A 22415-nucleotide genomic window follows, 5' to 3' on the forward strand; every position below is an offset into this window, starting at 1 on the left:
CTCCTGTTTCTGCCGAAAGTTCTGTGGCACCACACCTCATGGCTCATGCAGCCTTGTGTCCACTTCGGATCACAATGTGTTGGATTTTGTGTTGAATATTACAGTAAAGAATTGGATGCTCTGTCTTTGTGCGTGTGCAACTTTGAAAGCTTGTTTCACAGAAGCATCATCATCTCTCCTGCAGAGCACAAAAAGCTATACTTGTCTTTTTTGTCTTTCAGAAAATGCCCTTTCCACGCCCATGTACCTTCTGTATCTTCCTGTGTTATAACTACAGTACAAAATTAACGGCAGTTGCATCACTGAGGACGTAATATCCAAAATATTAAGCATTTCACTAACAGTTTTTTTCAACTGCCAATGTTTAAATACAGTATAAGATAATCCTTTCACATCAGAGGTCACTCCCAAGTAAATAAAAATCCCATCTAGTATTATCCATCCATCCATCAGTCAATCCACAGAAATTTCGCTGCGAAATTGACTGCGAATAAAAGGCGTCACCTTCACAGTTCTTCAGTCTCAGCCTCAGTTTGTATCTTTCCTCCTTTCTTTCGGTTCACATGCTCGCCATCACCTCCTCCTCCTCAACTATTTTTCTACTGCATGCCAATAATGTTGAGTGCCAGAAAAAGAAAAGTTTGGAGGGTAGAAGGGGAGGAGCAGCCGCCCCCTGCCCTCCACTCACTCCCACTCTCCCTCCCTCACTCGTCAGTCACCATTACCTACTGGCCGGCCGGCCCGGTGACCGTCGCCCCCCTCCGCCGCCCCGAAACCAGCGGTTCGTGCAGGGAGAAGAATCGCGGGAACCGTGGAACCGCTGAGGGGCTGCGGCTTGATCTGCTCCAGAATTTTCGGCCTTCGATCTCCCCGGCAGGTTTGGTTTCAGGTAATGGTTCTTGGATTCTCTGATCCCGCCGGAGAAAAAGTTCATCTTTATTGCCCGCGCCGGCCCGGTTTGCGGCTGGTTCGACCCAATTGTCTCGGAGGATCTTGGTCCAATTTCCTGAGGGATTTGTCCCTCACGATTTGGAGAGAGTCGCTGGTTTTTTTATTCAGTGGATCTTCTAGGTCTCTGGGTGGGTACAAATTCGGCTGATGTTTTTTTTTCCAGGAGATGTGTGCTCTGACTGAAGAACAATTTATTATTTCCTGACGATTATTTTCTGGGTGATTTATCCATTCCGAGTTAATCTTGACCGAAATTTGTTGTGGGCAGCTGTTGTTGAAGCAGGTGGTGGAGGGAGCTGCATTGGCAAGGAGATGAGCCCTCTGCTGTTTGCAGACGCTGACCTTGGTGATCTCCATTAATTCCTCACCAATCAGCTGGGAGATGGCGTATTCTGGGCAGAGGCATGCCGGTGCCGCCGGGAGCTCGTCGCGGCAGGGGAATGGCTTGAAGGGGCAGGCCAGCTCAGTCGAGTTCCTGGGAAGGGGGATGGTGGGGATGCAGCTCAGAGATGCAAAGCCAGATGATGCTGATGATGAAAGGGTAGGTTGATTGGTCACTATTCCTGTTTGATTGACTCGTTACTCAACTAATTGTACTGTTTGAGGTAGAATGAGCAATTTATCAGTAATCACTGTATTTAGTCTACGATGAAATGGCACTGCGTGATTCTGCTCTGCCGCAGATTTGCGGTGTGTTCTAGAACCTGGGAATGCAGTTTTATGCTCTGGCTTTGCTCTGTTATGCCTCATGTATATCCACAGCAAGCCTAAGGATAATTGTTGATCAACTCTGCAACTTGTTTTACTGGATAAAGTGACTCAATTCTACATTTTCAGGACAATGAGCCAGATGTGGTTGCAGATTCTGGTTCTGAAGCTGGTCAAATAATTGCAACCACAATCCGTGGTCGAAATGGTCTGCCTAAACAGGTAAAGGTGATGCTACATTCATCTTGACAATCTATAATGTTTGGCTGTCAAAGCACAATTTGCTGATATGGTGGTTAATGAAACAGTCCGTCAGTTACATTGCTGAACATGTGGTTGGAACTGGTTCTTTTGGGGTTGTATTTCAGGTAAACTTCTGGCCTTTGCGTTGTCTAAACTGGTCTATGCTCAACTGATTGCCAATGGCATATAACCTCTTATTGTCAACTCTTCAGGCGAAATGTCGAGAAACAGGAGAAGTCGTTGCCATAAAAAAGGTTCTTCAAGATAAGCGTTACAAAAACAGGGAATTGCAAATTATGCATATGCTTGACCATCCGAACATTGTTGGTCTTAAGCATTACTTCTTCTCAACCACTGAAAGGAATGAGCTTTATCTTAATCTTGTCCTTGAGTTCGTTCCAGAGACAGTAAACCGGATGGCAAGACAGTACAACAGAATGAATCAAAGAGTGCCCCTCATTTATGTCAAACTATATACTTATCAGGTCTGACCTGACCTGGCAGTTAATTTTCTGAACGATGTTATGCTTTGCACAATTGTCCTCCATCTTTATTTGTTTTTACAAAAATTATTTTAAAGTTAATCGTTGCACTAGTTATGCTGTGATGTGGAACTCGTGGTATATGATATGTTCCCTAATTAGTTGCAGCACATTTTTTTCCTCATGCCTGCTTGAAACTTATGTTCCAATACTTGAGTACTGTATTGGGACCTATCTACAAGTTTCAGATTAGTTATTCACATTGATGGCTTGACTAACAACCCAAAATAAATTCTGAGACATCCAAACGTACAACCGAACCAGCCTGTCAGTTCTACAGTCTTTGAATTTATGTTCTACAACTTTCTTCTTGTATGTTTACTTAATCAGAAGGCGCTATTTTCTTTGTATATATCAGTATATCACACAGGCGAGTAGATGCCATACGTTTTTTTTCTGAGATAATTATGTGCACATTTTTGTAGTAGTGTGAACGTTATCTCTACTAGGGACTCCAATAGACCATCTACTGTATAACCGATGAATCACACATTAGTGCATCCTTGTTATTTACTTGCTTCTTCTTACTACAGATAAAAGTTTAGTTAATGAGTTCTGTCATATATCTGTAATCTGTAATCTGTTTGCTCTTTGTAGTTGCTCAAGTCAGAATATAATGTCCCGGCCATGCAACAGAATTGTTCCTTCAGTTGTCTTTTGATATTGAGTATTAGCTTTACAAGTCGTCTAATTATTGTTCCTGTAATCTCATAACTTTGCAGATATGTCGAGCACTTGCTTATATACACAACTGTGTTGGCATCTGCCACCGTGATATCAAACCACAGAACGTTCTCGTGAGATTTTAACCTCCCTTTCTATGCTTATTGCTTAATATGTTGTGCTATACATATCTTTCCTCACCCTCTGAATTGTTTGGCCAGTTGAGCTTTCTTTACATCAGGAAGAACAATTACTAAACAAATTTGAAGAACCACTAATACATTTTTACTAACCCAGTGAACTTCCCACTGTAGGTTAACCCACATACACACCAGCTTAAAATATGTGATTTTGGCAGTGCAAAGGTCTTGGTAAGTTATCTTCTATATTAGGTTTTGAAATTTAAATGCACGAGTCCTGCTGATTTTGAAAAGAGCATGCTAAACTTTCTTGATAATAAGAATAAAAAAGGTGTGCAGTTATGCCAGTAACCTACCAAGACATGGTGATTTCTAATTTTTTTGATGTAATGTTTTGAATATATGCAGGTCAAGGGAGAGCCAAATATCTCCTACATATGCTCAAGATACTACCGAGCACCAGAACTCATATTTGGTGCAACTGAATATACTACGGCCATTGATTTGTGGTCCACAGGCTGTGTCATGGCAGAGCTGCTTCTTGGACAGGTTTTGTTCACGCATATAGTCATTTCATTTTACTCTGTAGCTGCTTCTCATAATATTCATCCATGCAGCCTCTTTTTCCTGGGGAAAGTGGAGTTGATCAGCTGGTTGAGATTATCAAGGTGAAAACTTATATGACATCTTAAACTGGTCTGTCCTGAGACCTGTATTCTTTACAATGACATGTTCAGTCATAGTGCCTTGCAGGTCTTGGGTACTCCAACAAGGGAAGAGATCAAGTGCATGAATCCAAACTACACGGAGTTCAAGTTCCCACAAATTAAGGCTCACCCATGGCACAAGGTAATTTGCATATTATGTCTGCCATGCTTGATTAGTGGCTGTTTGTTGTGCAGCAGCTGTTCGATTTGGTGCATACTTTTGGAAACAATGACTGTCGTGCTGTTAAATAGTGAGAAATAATAATTAACATAGAAGTCATTTTCATGTCATCTATATGCTCAGGCGCAAAATTAAATCAACATATTTTCTCATGGTTCCTCTGTTACCTCAAAATTTTCTTTTTATTCAGGTTTTTCAGAAAAAGCTTCCACCTGAAGCAATGGACCTTGTCAGCAGGTTTCTCCAATACTCGCCAGATCTTCGGTGCACTGCTGTAAGGCCACACGATCATTTTCTTATGTTGCCTTCCAAATTGCAGATTGATAGACTATGAGCTCATTTATGTTCTAACCATGGAACCGTTCTTCAGATGGAAGCCTGCATGCACCCGTTCTTTGATGAGTTGAGAGATCCAAACACCCGTCTACCTAACGGCCGCCCTCTACCTCCCCTCTTCAACTTCAGATCTCAAGGTAGTGTAACTGTATCTAAATAGCAGTAGCAGCAGTCAAACCTTCACACTCAGTGATTCGCTTCCTGCGAATCTTGGTTGCTATAGGCTTTGCCTCATTGCTGCATTTGTCATGCTTTCTCCAGCACCTTTGGTGTGTCGGTAGTTACATTTACCTTCAGTCTTCCTAGTTCAGAAATGCACCTATCTGCATCTAGTAAACTGCTGCCAGCTGAATCAGCCCATTTTATGTGCCATTTGCAGAGCTAAACGGTATACCTCCAGAAGTCGTCGAGCGCCTGGTTCCGGAGCACGCGAGAAGGCAGAACCTGTTCATGGCGCTCCGCACCTAGTTTTCGCTTGCCCTCCCCGTGTTTTTCGCGTTGTTTGGGGTCTGGTCTCTGGAGGGAAGCTGTAGCTTTGTGTGGGTGCAAGCGCTGGAGTAGTAGAGTTGCCCCAGGGTGCATGTGAGGTTTGGAGGCTTTCATGGTTGGTGTGTATAGATGATTTGAGGCTTCTGAAAGTTTCTTGCTTTGGAGCTCGTGTGCAGTTACAGTGCTTGGATGAGTTGATTATGCAATCAAAATCGTTCAGAAATATTTGCCCTCTTTATTTTCCATAGTTACGACTTACTACCAATGCCTTAAGGCTATATTGGTTGTCTCTTCACGGAAGGAAATGTGTGTTGGTAGTTGAGCACATCATGCATAAGAACTGAGACCCTTTTTTTTTTACTTTTTCTTTTGAGAGGGCCAGAACTGAAGCTCTGGTGGTAAAAGGTGCACTTCAGTTTTTTTTTTGGGGGAGAAGTAAAATAAGAGGTCGAAGTGCAGTAGCCTCTTGACGAGTTGGGCCATCTAGAGATTTGGGTAAGAATACCCACATGACAAGCCTCAGGTAACTCTGTCCACTTTCTTTGCTCTTTTTGTTGTTTCCTTTTCTTTTTAAACATTATTTTACCTTCCTTTTTATTATAATTATGGGTTTATTTTTTATTTTTTATTTCTTATTTCACTTTACTCACTATTTCTTTTGCTTCAGATGGGAATTTTTTATTTTAAATCTCGTTTTTTATTTCTTTTCATCTTATTTTTATTACTACTTTATCAATTCAAATTTATTTCTTTTTTGGTGGAAAAAATACATTATTGTTTATGCGATACATGAACACTTTTGTTTTGGAAAATGTGATTTTTTTTCAACAACTCTATTATATATTCTTGTTCAAATAGATTATTAAAAAAATGTTCAAGTACTCTATTTTATTAAAAAAAATTACTAAAGGATGACAGTGGGAGATGACACATCTTGATGGAAGTGCAAAAAAGACTATCTATGGCGTGCCAAAAACAGCCTTGCTGGCGTGGGCACCCGACGCCAATAATAGTGCCATTGTTAAAAAATAGTGGTGGCGTTGGAGCTTACATCAGCACTATATTGGACGGTAATGGCATGCCACGTGGCCAACGCCAACAGTAATATTCATCAGTAGTGACATTTCATGTTGTTGTGATGCCAGTAATTTGATTTTCAGATTTGAAATAAAGGCTGTACAACGGCGATCGCAACCAAAATGACAGTATAATCCTGTTTAAGAACAGTAAATAAATCAACTTTAAATAGACCGAATAACAACATTTAAGTTCAACAATGCACTTATTGATATAGTTCAACAAAGTAGGCAAAGTAACACATGAATGTACAAGTTTAAATAAATAGAGGTAATAATTACATGAGATCTTCCATGCATGACAACTAGCTAACTAGACTTTTCGGCAAACGAAGTCAAGGTCATAGTACGGAGTAAGTGAACCATCGTCGCTGCCAGCAGGCCTATAGTAGACCATTATCTTGTCACGATCGTAGTCGAGGTAGAACGTGGCTCTCTCCTCAGCTTCCAGCTCGCAAGCAGTTGCAAAGGCTTTCCAATCAGGGCAACCAAAATAGGTGCGACTTGCCTCGTTGATGACAAGACAATTGAATTGTTGGGTCGTCAATATCTTTATGAGGGTGCACTGGAATGTGATGGTGGCATCTACTGGAACTCAAAACTTCTCTAAGAAGTCACGCCTTGCCCGGCAAGGGATGACCTGAGCAAATTGAAATAAAAAACTAGCTAGTTAGACAATTTTGGGCACAACCGTATAAATCGCATATGAAACTTAATCAGAACATGTTCAACTTAAATATATTGTCCTAGTGAGGAAGTCATTCAACAGATCTATGAAGAACTTCTTATCCCCTTGGCATCTCACTGAACCACTGGTCTCACATGGGGCATCCATTTACTGTTTTGTCAAGTTGAGAAAAATAAGCATACATAACAGATGCAAAAATATAATGCAACATAAGCATTGCCTCTAGGACGACCGTGGGCACTGCCCCTAGCCCGCCTCCTCCATTATCTCCTCTTTGCTTGATGTCCCTAGAGGTGACCGTCAGGTAAGCCCATGTGCCACCGGTGAAAGGGGTGGCGGGAATCTCGCGTCCTATGGGCGTGACGTGGCTTCCTGGAGGGGCTGTACCTGGCGGCGCTGCGGTGACAACATGGGGACGCCAGGCATGGATGTGGTGTGATCTACTCCCTCCATTCCAGAATATAAGGTGTATTAATTTTCGTGCAAGTCAACCATTTGAAAGTTTGACCAAGATTATAGAATAAAAGAGAAACTACTTTTAATGATAGTTCAAATTATATAAATTTTGTATTATGAATATCGATATATTTTTCTAGAAACTCAGTCAAACATGCACTCATTTGACTTAAAAAAACAAATACATCTTATATAAAGAAACGGGGGGAGTACGACGCAAGGGCCCCGGAACAGTGGTTCCACTCATAGCGGCGGCGGGCCCTCCGTCGGAAATGATGGGCCAGGAGGCGGCGTTATGCTCCTTAGGGCATCTCCACTAAGGCCCCCAAGAAGCCCCCCCCCCCCAGGCGCTTTTTTGGATGCCGACGAGTAAAAAACGCCCCAGTCAGGGCCCCAAGACGTCGTTTTGCGCCGGATTTAGCAAAAGTTAGCGCCGGCACGCTCACCCCGCACCCAGCCCACCGGGGGGCAGCCGGGGACGCCGGCATTAGCTTTTTGCAGGCGCTGCCCCACTTGCCAGCCTCTCTCTCTCCCCCTTTCTCTTCTCCAGGCCCACCCACATGCAGCACACTCCCTCTCTCCTCTCCACGCCCACACTCCCTCTCTCCCCGGTTCTACTCTCCATGTACTACGGGCGGGTGAGGCAGGAGCTCGCCGTGCGCGGCCGGGGCGGGCACTGGCCGGGGCAGGCGCTGGCCGGAGCAGGCGAGGCGGGGCCGTGGCCGGAGCAGGCAAGGCCGGGACGGGCGAGGCCGGAGCAGGCAAGGCCGGGGCGGCCACGGGCGCGCACGGCCACGGGAGTTCCTGCCCCCGCCCAAGAAGCACCCGCCGACGAGGAAGAGCCGGACGAGGAGGAGGGTGGCGTCGACGTCTTCGTGCCCCCGACAGCCATGGCGGAGGAGGAAGGACGGGGCGCGCGACGGAGCTCGCGGGGAGGACGCCACGTCTCCGCTCGTCTGAGACCTCGCGGGACACCGTGGTGCGCGCGCCGGCGCTGTACCTCACCATCGCCCTGTCCGGCTCCAGCAGTGGCGCCGAGTCCGGCCCCGTCCGCTCGCCGCCTCGCCCGGCCAGCCTCCCGCACGCCGGCTGGTCGGCTCGCGCCGGCTCCGCCTCCCGCGGCTTCCTCCGCGCCCGCCTTGCTCCCTGCCTGCTCGCCCCGTCCGGCTTGGGCGCACGTTCCGGTGAGTCGGCCGCTCCTCCTAGCGTCGCTGGCCGCGGCGGGGGCACTGGGCGTCGGTGCTCTTCCTCATGGCCGCCTTCCCGAGCTCGCTGACCACCCCTCTCGCTTGATTTTGTGCCGTAACCGTCGTCCCCGCGAGCACCGAGCGCTGCCGTCCGCCATGGCCGATGCTCTGCTTGATGCCGAGCTCATCCCGCCATGCACAGCTGCCCGTCGTGCTCCGGGTGCTCTACTAACGCTGCCTCGTTGCTCCGTTGGGTCGCTAGCTACCCGCAACACGGCCGCCGCTCTGCCCGTCGCTGCCGTCGCTACACCCCACGTCGGCGGCTGCAACGACCACTGCTGGACGCGCCGCACTGCGGGCGTTCCAGCGAACAAACCCCCGCGACCAGCCGTGGCCGGAAACGGCCGGCCGGTGATCGCATCTCGCGCAGTTCCCGCGCTTGGCGCTGCTCTGACGGCTCGTTGCTGCCTGGGGGGCCAAACGACTGAAAGAAATTTCAGCCCCAGGCTTAAAATCTCGCCGGCAGCCCCCAAGCGGCGAAAAAACGCCTCCTGGGGGTGCCAACGGCTGGAGATGCCCTTATGGATTTGGGTCACGAGATTTGCCGGTCCTTGATGCAGTTGTACATATTTACGGATTTGAGTACATGATTGTCTATGGAAATATTCAAATGTGTATAAGTCCATATGTGCATGCGATGTGTCTGCAATTTACTCCTCTTAGAACATCTGTGACTTCTCTACTAAAATATCTGAGCCACACCATCTTATCTCCTGGTGTATACCAGTTCAAAGCAACCGATATAGAATTCCTAAGTAGCTTTCTACGTGCTAGAGCAGTCAATATCAATGACGCTATTTGTAGCAAGAAAGGTTAACTATGATTGTCAGGTTGAGCAAGACACTAATGTAGCTGTTCTTTGTCCAGATATACAGCGCATGCAAAAGTAACTGGCCAACTAACTTACGTGCACGTCTTTATTTCCACAGCATGGCATATAGCTGGAAGGAGCATCGATGTGGATTTAACATAGCAGGTGTCCTCTACACGCATGCCGAACAAATACAACAGGTCAAACATTATCCCTGCTTATGTGATTAGGACGTCTCCTCGACCTGCAAGTTACTCTTTCTCTTTTGGTTTATAATAAGGTATGCACGCATTTCTACTTTAGGCAATCATAAACAAAATATGTGCTATATGCTTCAAAAGTATATCGTTGAATTTGTATTCAAAAGAAGTTTCTAATATATGACTTCTATTATATATTCTTCATTACGTTAGTCAAATTGATGATGTGGAGATATGGGAGTTGCTGTAAGGGAGGGAGTATACAACAATACATACAGCTCAAATCGGGTCTTCAAGGATTCTTGAGCGGAGCTAATGCGTCAAAAGTGATAAGAGATTTATATCCGGCTTAGAGCATCAACTATGTGTGGCAGTGGTACTGATAGTGATGTCAAGGATTGACACCTCATACCGTTTCTAGGGTAGTAAGAATCTTGCAGCAGTACCTTTCTTAAAATCAGATGGGGTCTCACTTGCTAATAAACAATTCACAATATCTCCCCAAAGACCAGAAATTTATGTTTGTGCTTAGCCAAAGAAATAATAATTTAATTGTTCATATTCTCTGGGTGTACCAGATTTTGTTAACTTGACAACACTTGTTTTGCTGGAAAGCTTTCAATTTATCCATCATCTTTCATGGCGGTATAACGAACAACAGAAACAACAAAACTACATCTAGGTCCATAGACCCCTACGGACGTATACAACCATTGGAGCGAGCTAAAGGCACGCTGCCGTCATCGCCCCTTTCTCACTGAAACCAGGCAATATTGTAGTAGATAGTCGAGAAGTTGTCATAGTAAGGCCCCACAGGACCAGCGCACCAGAACACCAATCGCCATTGATGAAGAGAAGTGTAGATCAGAAGGATCCAACCTATAGACACACGAACGAAGTCTGGATGCACGGAGATTCACTGACTACAACACCGACTCAATTCCATGTCATCCTTAAGAGGCATACCTTCGCATGCCCTACGACGATGCTAGACGCACCGTCGGTAATGCGGGCTAGGTGGGGAGGACCTTATACCATCTTCAAGCAGCCGCAACACAAATCCTTATCGATCTCAAAAAAATACCAAAAAAAGGAACAGGAACCCTCCTACTGGTAAGGTCCAAGGTCCACCACGCCTCCATGGCCCTAAGGCCACCAGAGATGAGGCGGATCGCCAGCGGCACAAATGGCAGGCGAAGAAACTCTAATAGTCTGAGCCGTCGCGTGAGGAGGTCAAATGGGTACACACTTTGACCATGAATTACTTTGATTAACATGATTTTTATATGCAATGTAGAATCACAATTATCATTTAATAAGTGACTTTTGGAAACAAATCTAGGGATACCTGTTCTATGGTCATGTTGAGTAAGACAATAATATTTCACGTGTTGATAGTAAATATGCTCGTTGAGTAAGACGGTAATATTTCACCTGTTGAGTATTGACGTGCGCGCGCGCGTGTGTGTGCGTGCTGCGTGCGTGCGTGTGCGTGTGTGTGTCCAAATATATAGTGTATGGAAAAGTAACGGGTCAACTACTACTGACTGACACTATTGCATATGGATGCCCGTATTGATTTCTCTGCAGGACATGTATAGCTGGAATAGTATGAAGATCGATGTGGATAAGGATAGCAGGTGTCCCTCTGCATGCAAGTCAAACATTATCCTTGCTTATGTCATTGGGAAGCCTCCTCGGCTTACAAGTTGCTCTTTCTCTACCTTTTTATAATACTTCCGAAGGGATTGTTTTGCTAACCCAATATGAAATATATGTCCTAAAAATCACACTATTGAATTCATATACAGAAAAGTTTCTAATGGTATGTTGTTATAACATACTCCCTTCGTTCCAGAATAAAAGGTGTATTGATTTTCGTACAAGTCAACCATTTGAATGTTTGACCAAGATTATAGAATAAACTAACAACATCTGCAATATCTAATAGATAAAATATGAAACTAGTTTTTATGATGAATCAAATTATATAAATTTTGTATTGTGGGTATTGATGTATTTTTGTAAAAAACTTGGTCAAACATGCACTCGTTTTTTTTGAAAAAACAAATACACCTTATATAACGGAACAGGGGGAGTATAACTTGTAACATGTTGATTAAATTGACAATTTATGGATACTTGCAAGTCGCAACCATACAAACCAGAACGGAGAGGTTACATACACCGATACATACGACTCAAAAGTGAATGATCAAGGATTCTTGAGCAAAGTAGTGCATAAAAGGCAACTATATTAAGAGGTTTAGAACCTATATAGAGCGTGAATTATGTGCACAGGGCGCATCGGTGTTGAGGGTTGACACCTCACACCGTGTCCAAGATAGGAAAAACCATGCAGTGTATTAGAGCAGCACCAGACTCACTCTGTGCTGAGGTGGTTGCAGCCCAGAGCTCCACCTTATTTGTGCGTAGAAATTTCGTAAAAATATTAGGTAGAAATAGCATTTCTTGTTCATGATATACGACTCATCAGATTTTGTTAACTCTAACAATGGCCATGAAACTTCAGTTAACATGGTTTATATATGTAACGCAAAATCACAATTATCATTAGGTGACTTTTGAAAACAAATCTAGTGATATCATTTCCACGTCACATAAACCACATATTAATATCATAATATTATTTGTGCCAATGATTTTTGCACAGGACTATTACAACAGCACCATAGAATTTACGAACGACATAAATCAAACAGATTGAACTCCCAAACTAAACGTAAAAGTGAACTTAAACACACACATTAACTAGCATGCAATTGCTAGTTTGGTTCGAGCAGGCACATATTAATTGTTGCGGCGTCTGCGCCGCTCGTCGGAGAGCTGCTTTGCATACTTAGCTAGCTCCTCCGCGTTGGTGCCCCCGCCGGGCACCTCCACATTCCGGCCGGTCTCCAGGTCCACCCCGGACACCTTCTCGCTGAGCAGCTCTTCACCAATCTTCACCAACCTATCCAAGTTGCCTTTGGAGGAGTCGTCGATCGAACCCGCACTCCCGCTCAGTTTATCATACTGCACTTGCGTTTACAACGGATCATTGAGTCATTACTACAACAGATGATGGATGGCTACATGTATCAATCGATGCCAAAAATAAAGACTATCCTCTTTTTTATGTTTTTGGAGTATAAATTACTAATTGTAATAGGTAGGCGGGTACGAACCTGGATGCGCAGGTATTGGTGGGAGGTGCCGAGGACGGCCGAGAGGACGGAGAGGTGGAAGTCGACCATGTCGGCGCTGCCGGCGTTGAACATGTCGAGGATGGGTACGGAGCCGTCCTTGATGAGCCAGCTCAAGATGCCCCACTTGGCGGCATCCTTGGCGCTGTACTTGAGTTTTGGGAGCGATGATGTCCCACAGCCGATGGAGATGACTATGTATGATTTTCCCGCCGGCTGCTGCCCGGCGAGGACCATGTGCTCCGCCACCTGGTTCATCGCTAATAGAGTCTGCAGCATACGTACGCAGTCCATGAGTGAGATTATTGTTTATACGTATTGTGAATGCGGCGGCGAGGTCAATTAGTTGGTAACATACAGGGTTGTTGGCGGCCACGGCGCCGTCGATGAGGTTGAAGGCCCTCGTGCCGCCCTTGCCATCGTTGGTCTCGAAGTAGTGCGCCGGGAAGAAGGTAGGTGCGGCGGAGGTGCCGATGGCGATGTCCGACAGGAGCGCGTTCTTGGCGGGCTGGTTCTCCAACTGATCAATCATGCACACAAGCTTAGTCAATTACTTAACAACTACTACTAGGTAGTTCACCATGTGCATGCACCACATGCATGGATACCTGGAAGCTGGAGAAGATGGTGGGTTGCAGTGCAGGTACGCGATATCGAATGCCGGGATGACCACATGGGTCAGAGCCCCGTCCAGCTTAGTGTCACCGAGGTGCCGATGGAGCAGCGAATGGAGGTACTTGCCGTCGTACTTGGGCCCTGTCGCCAGAGCCAGAGCCGAGCCGATCTTGGAGAAGATGGAGCCCCTGCAGCTTCCCACGCAATAATCCAGATGACGATCGACGTTGAACTTGCGTGTAGTACAGAAATGGACGACATACACAAAGTATGCATGCATCTCAGTTGGTGACTTACTTCTGTGGGAAGATCTTGGGCGACTCGTCGATGTAGAACTTCGCTAGATCCTTGGCGTCGAACAGCGGCCGCCCATCCTTGTCCGGCGCCGCAAGCGTCACCGTCAAGAGGCCACCCGTGCTCGTGCCGGCGACGACATCGAAGTAGTCCGCGATCCTAGCATCCGGCCCGTCCAGTTTCTACACACAACACATGCAGTGATATACTCCGTTAACAAGCATGATATACTACACACGAAGAGCATCATCGATGAACATATCAAAGTGGAGTAACTTACCTGGAGCTCTTTTTCAAGGAAGGCGAGGACGATGGCCGGGATGATCCCTCTCACGCCGCCGCCGTCGATGCTCAAGATGGTTATCACCTTCGCTTCGTCACCTGCTGTAGCAGAACTACCTCCTGCCATCAATTTGGAGTTTGCTAACACGAGGCCAGGCTCAAATGACAAACGTTTTGAACAGAAGGTGGGAGATCAAGGATTTATTACAAAGGACAAACTTGTTATGTATATAGACAACGTTCACATAAACTAATTATCAAGAAGCAACACCATTAGTTGGCTCCCTCAACTGCAGGTCTTAATCACAAAGTCAGATGTCAAAAAGGACAAAACCAGCTAATCCCAAATTCCTAATAGTATAGTATGACCCCACTAGCTAGTTCCTTGTGCACGAAAGAATATTACAAATTCAGATCCTTTCTCTCTCTCCTATCATTTTTAATATAATGTAATTGAAGATGTGTCGTTATTCTTATCTTATATTTACTTCCTCATGATTTGCTAGTTCCCTCGTATTTTATGTCATATTTTAATCATGATTTTAACTAATAAAATATAATTAGATGTAACAAAAATAATATCATTTTAACTTAAAATTAAATACGAACTCAACAATATAATGTTTAGCGACGTGCATTAACATTTTGCTAGTCAAATATATGGTCAAACTTTGACCTAAACTATGATGAAGACTACTAATAAACCCAGATGGAGGTAGTAGTTGTGATCACCAATGTAGATGATTTTCTAATTTTATGAGAAATCTACGTCCTTGACAGATTTTTTTTATAATAGTACTCCTTTGTGTTTGTATCAACTGGATAGGTACAATACCAAGAATAAAAAAAAGGAAAACACTAAGCATCAGACTACTGATGCATCGCCTCCTATCAGACTAGTCCATGGCCATCCGATCAGATAACAAGCCGATCGTCAGATTGGCTAGTAACCAACATGCGTGATTTCTGGATTTGAAGTGTATCCACCGGTGCATGGAGTAACTGGTATGCATGCATGGCCCGGTGGTTTTTCATGTTTTGCCGGGTAAACATGGACAGATTAGGGGCAACCATACATTGGGGCAAGTCATCGAACACGGTGAGATCTGGCAGGCGAAATGTGGCACGGCCGATGTGGAAGATGGAGTTGTGAACGGTCAGCTCATGACGCCGACTTTCTCAGCAAGCCAGGGAAGGGAGGAACATCGGCATAGACTTGCCCGCGTCCAAACTCTCATGGTGCAGCCATGGCAATGGTCAGCCGAACGACGGGAAGCAGGCATGTGGCTGTGACAAGGTGTGCTAGGGCCTTGAATCGGTCAGTGGCGGCGAGTGGTGCAAAATGGCGGCAGTTCAGGGACTAGAGATTACAACAAACCATAGCTATGAGGTGATTTGGGTGGCGGCGGAAGGGTGTGGGCATCCTGAAAGGTATGTGCCGTAAAAAAATGGTGGATGAAGGGAGCACTATATGGAGGCTACAAGGAAGTTTTCGCAGCGTGCTTAAAATATTAGAGCGATGGGGTGTTGGGTAACGAATTTGCTAGACTGAATGTTCTAGTAAAAATGTCATATGGGTAAAGAATTTGCATGCAGAAAGAGATTCAAGGAAGAAATCAAGTGGCTCACTTTCAGAGCAAGGAGGAAAGTATACCATGGACTAGAAGACTGGGTGAAAGCTTTTATTTGAACCCAACAGCTGTTGCTCCTACCTTGTATGAACTGTCCACTTGTTTTTGTTGTTTTTCAATTCTTCTGCTAGTGCTAGCTTTGCTAGTTTTCTTTTCTTCTGTATAGTTTCCTTTTGCTCTTTTATGAACATTTTGCTGTACTATTTATTTGAAAATGAATAAAAATACGCAGCAGAGTACTGTTGTTTCCTAAAAAAAGATATAGCCACTCTACTAGAGTTGTTGTTAAGTTGCTAGCCACCTCCTTGGCTCAACAAGGTGAGATTAAACATTGCTACGCCTTTTTTAAACATTTAGAATTTCTATCATGCAACATGCACACACGAGCCTGAGGCCCTGTTTGGTTCATAAGTCCTAAGACTTTTTCTAGTCTCAACTAAAAAGTCTCTAGTCCCTAAAAAATCCCTCCCTGTTTGTTTGCAGAGACTAAAAAGTCCCTAGTCCCTTCCTAGAGGTTATTAAATGACCATATTGCCCCTAGTATATAAAAAAATAACAATCAAACAACACCATGGGGTGGCGGGCCATTAAATGCATGGAGGGGCATTGTTGGAAAAGTCCCAAAAAGTCCCAAAAAAGACTCTCCTTGAGAGTCTTCTTCATTTAGTCCCAAATGCCTAGTTTAGTCCCTAAAAAGTCCCTCCCGTTTGGTGAAAAAGTCTCTAAGAGGGACTTTTTCTAGTCCCTACACAAAAAAGTCCCTGGAAACAAACACCCCCTGAGTACTAATCAGGCTGAAAACTCTTAATAGTGGAAGACTCGTATTCTATTCTTAACGTCGTCTGCACATCCCTCTGATACTAAGATACATACACATGTATTCGGGGCTTGACTCGGCGTTGGTTTATGGGTCTCTTTAGAACACATCTAGATGACATAGTTATGTCACATCTAAGCTGATGTCCATTCTGTTTGTGGTTTATTTTTTTGTCCTAATTTTTTTTTGTTGTTGCATTATATATATGTGGGAGCTTAAATGTGACATTTTTTAAAAACATCTAGATGTGAATTAGACAAATTGTTAGTTTATTATCCAGCTACCAGCAGTTGAAAGGAACCACCTGACAACTTCCGAAAAACTACCTTCATTTGTTGAGGCATCTTATCCAGCCAATTATGGCCTCGTGCCATGAATTTGAAAGGGGTGCTTGCAGTTGCATGCAGCCTTGGACTACGAACTGTGAAGCGCCCATGTTTCTCAAAAGATGACATGCAAATGCAATCAAATTATATATTGTAGCATTTTTCATACAACAAATTGAAATACTTGTGCATGTACCAGTGTTAATAGTTAGAAAAAAAATCTTTCTCACAGAAAGTAAATAGTTTGAAAAAATCCATTGAGCAACCATCAACATAATCTCCTCCTGTTCTAAACGAGGCTCGTGGGCGCACAAGTACATACAAAGAAAATAATTACTATGTGACTCTTTTTTGGGAAAAGAAATATTTTATTTGTTCTTGGTATCTAGTACCTAGTTGATACAAAACACACAACTATAAGAATTGATTACATTAAAAAGGATTGGAGAGAGAGAGAGGATCTGACTTTGTGATTGTTTTTGGGCACAATGAACCAGTGGGGTCATACTATATAATATTAGCATTAGTTGTGTTCTGTCCTTTTTGACATCTGACTTTGCAATTACACCCTGTATTTGAGGGAACGAGTTAACGTTTCTTGCTTCTTACTACCTCTCTTCTGGTTTATTGGTCCTTATAGTAATCTGTGCCAAATTTTGACCATAAATTTAACTAACAAAATGTTCATGCATGTCATCAAAAATTATATCATTAAAAACTATGTTCAAATACAAATCAATGTTTTAAATAGCGGGCTATGGTATTTAGCGGCGACCCTTAAAAACAGCTATAGCTGGGCTATAGCGGGCTATAGGGAAGCTATAGCGGCAAATTGTACATGAAATCATTTAGCGGCAACACCCTCAAACAGCTATAGCGGGGCTATAGCCGGCTATTTAAAACTATGATACGAATCCAACAATATAATTTTGTTGACATGCACTAACATTTTGTTAGTTAAATTTTTGATCAAAATTTAGCACAGATTACATAGAGGACTAATAAACCAGGACGGAGGTAGTAGTTAATTTATTTGGTTGCTCCAGACCTGTCTATATATATAACAAGTTTGTTCTTTCTAGCTAAATCCTTAGTTTGCCACATTCTCTTCTTGAGTTTTCGTAGCTAGCTTGGGCTGTACGTGTTACCAAACTCCAAATCAATGGCAAGTAGTAGTTCTTCTGCAGGAGGTGACAAGGTGAATAAGCTGGTGACCATCCTGAGCATCGATGGCGGCGGTGTGAGAGGGATCATCCCAGCCACCGTCCTCGCCTTCCTTGAGAAGGAGCTCCAGGTAAGATACTTTTACGTATGTTCATCAATCGATCTTGTCATATATCACTGCATGTGTAATGTGTTGCCTGTAGAAACTGGACGGGCCGGATGCTCGGATCGCGGATTACTTCGACGTGGTCGCCGGCACCAGCACCGGTGGCCTTTTGACGGTGATGCTCACGGCGCCGGACAAGGATGGACGGCCGCTGTTCGATGCCAAGGATCTGGCAAAGTTCTACATCGACGAGTCGCCCAAAATCTTCCCACAGAAGTACGCATGCAACTAACTAACTAAGCATGCATTCATATGTATATCACTATACACATACCAGTATATGGATCATCAGTTCCTTAGTTTACGACATCGTAATTTCATCGATTCTTGGAGAGTTAATTGCCAAGGTGCAGGGACTCAATCTTCTCCAAGATCGGCACAGCTCTGGGGATGGTGACCGGGCCCAAGTACAATGGCAAGTACCTCCAATCGTTGCTCCGTCGGCACCTCGGCGCCACCATGCTGGACGGGGCTCTCACCAGCGTGGTGATCCCGGCCTTCGATATCACCCACCTGCAACCCACCATCTTCTCCAGCTACCAGGTACCCATGTGATGCACGCATATGCATGGTATGATGCTACCTATGTACTCCCTCTGTCCTAGAATATAAAAACGTTTTTGGTACTATGCTAGTGTTAAAAACGTTTTTATATTTTAGGACCAAGGGAGTACCTAGTAACGAACAATCAACTAATCATATGTGCATGCATGATTGACCAGCTGAAGAACCAGCCAGCGAAGAACGCGCTCCTGTCAGACATCGCCATCGGCACCTCCGCCGCACCCACCTTCTTCCCGGCGCATTACTTTGAGACCGAAGACGGCAAGGGCGGCACAAGGGCCTTCAACCTCATTGACGGCGGCATCGCCGCCAACAACCCTGTAACTACTTAAGTTCACCAGTACACACAACTCGGTCGTCAGGCAGGCCCAACTGACTCGATATCTCACGTGCATGGCTACTGTAGACACTATGCGATGAGCCATGTGGCAGAGGACATCATCGTGGCTGGGAACGGTGACTTGCTCGGGAAGTCATACATGGTCATCTCCATCGGCTGCGGGACGTCTTCAAATCCGAAAGGCAAGTATAGTGCTAAGGACACCGCCCAGTGGGGCATCCTGGACTGGATCCTCAAGGGCGGCACCGCCCCGATCCTCGACATGTTCAACGCGGCTAGCGGCGACATGGTCGACATCCACCTCTCCATCCTCTCCGCCGCCCTCGGCTCCTCCCATCAATACTTGTGTATCCAGGTACCTACCCACCTACCTATTATACCCAAAAAAGAAAACATAACAATGAGTGGCCTATTGTGGTAATTTAAAGAGAGTACTGCCCGGCCTCTGCATCAATTGATGTACACAACAATTATCTGCTACGGTAATTAATGAATGGTTGATGTACATGCAAATGCAGTATGATCAACTAAGCGGAAGCGCAGGCTCAATCGACGACTGCTCCAAAGCTAACTTGGATAAGCTGGTGGAGATTGGGAATGAGCTTCTCGGGAAGAAGGTATCTCAGGTGGACCTAGAGACAGGCCAGAATGTGGAGGTACCTGACGAGGGTACCAACGCGAAGCAACTAGCTAAGTTTGCAAAGCAGCTCTCCCATGAGAGGCGTCGCCGTCACAACGAACTAGCAACTACACAGACCTAGTGTGTTTCATTTTTTTCATCTAATTTGGTGCATGTATATGCATGCATGTTTTTTCCATTATGTTTTATATGTTCATATAGTAAATCCTACTGTACGGTGGTGCTATAATATAGTTTTGTGCATATTACAGAAGATTTGTTGAAGGCGTTGTAATCTGGTTCATATGAATGCATGGAATTATTATTGCTACTGTGTTTCCTTTCAAAGTCAGTAATTGTAATTTTATATGACAGGTAAATGCAACAAATCAGGTATTAGGTCGATCTATCCAAATTCTCCGTGACTTACTGATATAGATGTTTTTTGAATGAGAAAAGCCTTGATCATCCTGACAAATGTTTCATTGCTTTAGATCAACTTCAATATAGATGGATGTGTGCATCACAATAATGCAGAGGCCGGATGTTCCAACCTCTTTTTTGAAAAAAATAAAAAGAAGAAGAAAAATCCTGACAAATGTCTTGCAGAGGCATAGTCGTGCACTTTGCCCACAAAAAAACATGATGGTTTGAGCACAAGGAACTTCTCATTGTCACGTCCTTTGCCCACAAGAAACCTCCATGGCTCCATCATCCTTTTTAAAATAAATAAATACAACGAGCAGAGATCAGGTTTGTCTCTTGTATTGGTTTGACTTGCATGCAGAGCTAAGGACACCTGCTATCCTAATCCGAATCAATTTTCATATTCCAGCTGTACAGGCCGCGTCGGAGGAATCATCAGTACGTGCTTCCATACACATATGATGTCAGTTAGTAGTTGCCTGGCACGTTATGTCTCTGCACAAAGCCCGTCATGAGCTACCAATAATATGTTTACTATTATCCCGTGGAATCTAGTTGTCTTGCTGAAGGTGACCATAACTAATTAATCACTCTTGTTACTAACCATGATACGCTCACATCATACTTTGATTCGCTGATGGAATCATGGAAAGCTACTTATGAACTCTATATGGTTTGCGTCGAACTGGTATATATATACCCGGAGTCAATATAAGATGGCATGGCTTGGGAATTATGGTACTAGAGAAGTCATAGATATTCTAAGAGTAAACAGCATACCTATTGAAGAACCTCATTTCGTACACATTGTCACATTTTCTAAACATTTATGGGTGATATATAATGTAGATGCATATTTAGTTATTTACCTTGCCGCCGCTGAACACTCGCAACCTTTACAAGTTAGAATCACCAGGAAGCCACAGTCTGTAGATTTCATAGACATTTCCTCTAAGTTAATTTGATAGTCATCCAATGATAACATAGAAAAACACAAGTTATAACCATCCACGGCAGAAAACACAAGTGGAAGAAAACATAAATGGATGGTACGTAGGTTCAGGTTGAACCATATGGTCAATTACATATCAAGTTTCTACAAGGCGACACCTTAAGATTTCAACGCCTTTCCTTGGTCCTTCAATGCTGCTTCTTCAGGTTGTGTTGTCAGTGCTAGGGGCTGCGGTGTTGGTACTTGGGATTGTGGGCGCAAAGTGCTGCTGTCGTAGAAGGATCGGATAGGTGGTACCATCTCAGGTGAGTCGAGCATGGTCCTTGATGTAGTCATACATCTCCTTCAACATACCCAAGTGATTCTTCAAATCTTTCTTGTGCAATGAGCTGCGGTGACGGATGGTCTCGCCTCGCCTCTGGGAGTCAACGTGTGCTTATAGCACGCAAGAAGGACCTGGCGAAGTTCTATCGACGAGCCGCCCAAAATATTCCGACAAAAGTAAGCAACTAACTAACTCAACATGCATGCATGCCTATGGTGACACAAGGGCCTTCAACCTCATGGAAGGTGGCATTGCCGCCAACAACATTGCTTGTAACTACCTACTTAAGCTCACTGGTACATAACTCCATTGGGCCCACCTAACTTGTTAGACTAAGTATATATTAGATATACGTGTTGTAACATAACCTGTACTTGTACGGTTCCCTCTTATAAATATATGACAGCCGTACCCACCAAGGGTATTGAGCATTGTTCCAAACCCTAATTTGTATAACATGGTATCAGACGACGCGTTCGATTCGCGCCGCGCTTCCGCCTCCTCTGCTGCTGCCGCCGCCGCCGCGTCGGCCTCCTCTGCCGTCCGCCTCCCTCGACCCTGGCAACGGACTCGCCCTTCATGGCGTCCACACCGCTCGCCTGGGCTCGGCAGGCGGCCTCGGACTCGCGCCCGATGGCGCCGTCCCGATCTCCCGCACTCGATCCATCTGCATCGGCTCGGACACCATGACAGGACCGTTCCACTTTGCTCATCTGGCGACGGTGAAGCTCTCTGCTGATAATTACCTCCTGTGGCGCGCTCAGGTGTTACCGCTGATGCGTAGTCACTACCTTGAGGGGTATGTCGATGGTACGCTGCCCTGTCCGCCGGCCATGGTTCCGGTGCCCTCAGCTGCAGGTGGTTCTGTCATGGTGTCCAACCCTGCTCATCGTCGGTGGACCGCTCAGGATCAGGCTATTCTGGGTGCTATTCAGTCCTCGCTCACTCCCTCCGTGTCCGGCATGGTGGTCTTTGCCGCGACGTCGAGGGATGCATGGGCCACGCTCGACTCCAGCTTCTCTTCACAGTCGCTGGCTCGGTCTTCTGCCATCCGTAATCAGCTGGGTGAGGTCAAGAAAAATGATCTCTCCGTCACGGCCTTCTTCAATAAGGTCAAGACCCTGGCTGATACACTATCATCCATTGGGAAGCCTCTTCGTGACGAGGAGTTCACTTCATTCCTTCTCAATGGGCTTGACGAGGACTATGATTCCCTTGTTGAAAACATCAACGGACGTGACACGCCGATG

At 44.9% G+C, this 22415-nt stretch overlaps 1 protein-coding gene and 2 pseudogenes across 6 annotated transcripts; 2 read left to right on the top strand and 1 right to left on the bottom strand.

The window, feature by feature from the left end:
* The first annotated feature begins 583 nt into the window (after positions 1 to 583).
* Positions 584 to 5185, top strand: LOC125529672 (shaggy-related protein kinase kappa-like). Of its 6 annotated transcripts, none has more exons than XM_048694102.1 (13): positions 584 to 889; positions 1220 to 1492; positions 1789 to 1887; positions 1968 to 2027; positions 2115 to 2387; positions 3167 to 3241; positions 3422 to 3478; positions 3656 to 3796; positions 3865 to 3915; positions 4001 to 4096; positions 4326 to 4409; positions 4506 to 4608; positions 4851 to 5185. In XM_048694102.1, the coding sequence occupies exons 2-13, from the start codon at positions 1334 to 1336 to the stop codon at positions 4937 to 4939; spliced, it is 1287 nt and encodes a 428-aa protein (XP_048550059.1). In that variant the 5' UTR covers positions 584 to 889; positions 1220 to 1333; the 3' UTR covers positions 4940 to 5185. The 6 variants fall into 6 exon arrangements, with proteins under 6 accessions (XP_048550059.1, XP_048550066.1, XP_048550073.1 ...); XM_048694109.1 differs by having other exon boundaries at positions 1789 to 1881; XM_048694116.1 differs by lacking the exon at positions 3422 to 3478.
* Positions 5186 to 12055: 6870 nt separating this feature from the next.
* On the bottom strand, positions 12056 to 14034 carry LOC125539357 (annotated as a pseudogene).
* Positions 14035 to 17701: 3667 nt separating this feature from the next.
* LOC125539360 lies at positions 17702 to 19793 on the top strand (annotated as a pseudogene).
* Positions 19794 to 22415: the final 2622 nt, after the last annotated feature.

This window comes from Triticum urartu, chromosome 1 (genome assembly GCF_003073215.2).
Source record: "Triticum urartu cultivar G1812 chromosome 1, Tu2.1, whole genome shotgun sequence".
Lineage (NCBI taxonomy): Eukaryota > Viridiplantae > Streptophyta > Magnoliopsida > Poales > Poaceae > Triticum > Triticum urartu.

Bases quoted from the DNA above. Each gene is read 5' to 3' on its own strand.
- LOC125529672 (XM_048694102.1), top strand. From the start codon at position 1,334: ATGGCGTATTCTGGGCAGAGGCATGCCGGTGCCGCCGGGAGCTCGTCG. The intron at 4,097-4,325 runs GTAATTTGCATA...CTTTTTATTCAG, and splicing joins AGGCTCACCCATGGCACAAG to GTTTTTCAGAAAAAGCTTCC. The intron at 4,609-4,850 runs GTAGTGTAACTG...TGCCATTTGCAG, and splicing joins CTTCAACTTCAGATCTCAAG to AGCTAAACGGTATACCTCCA.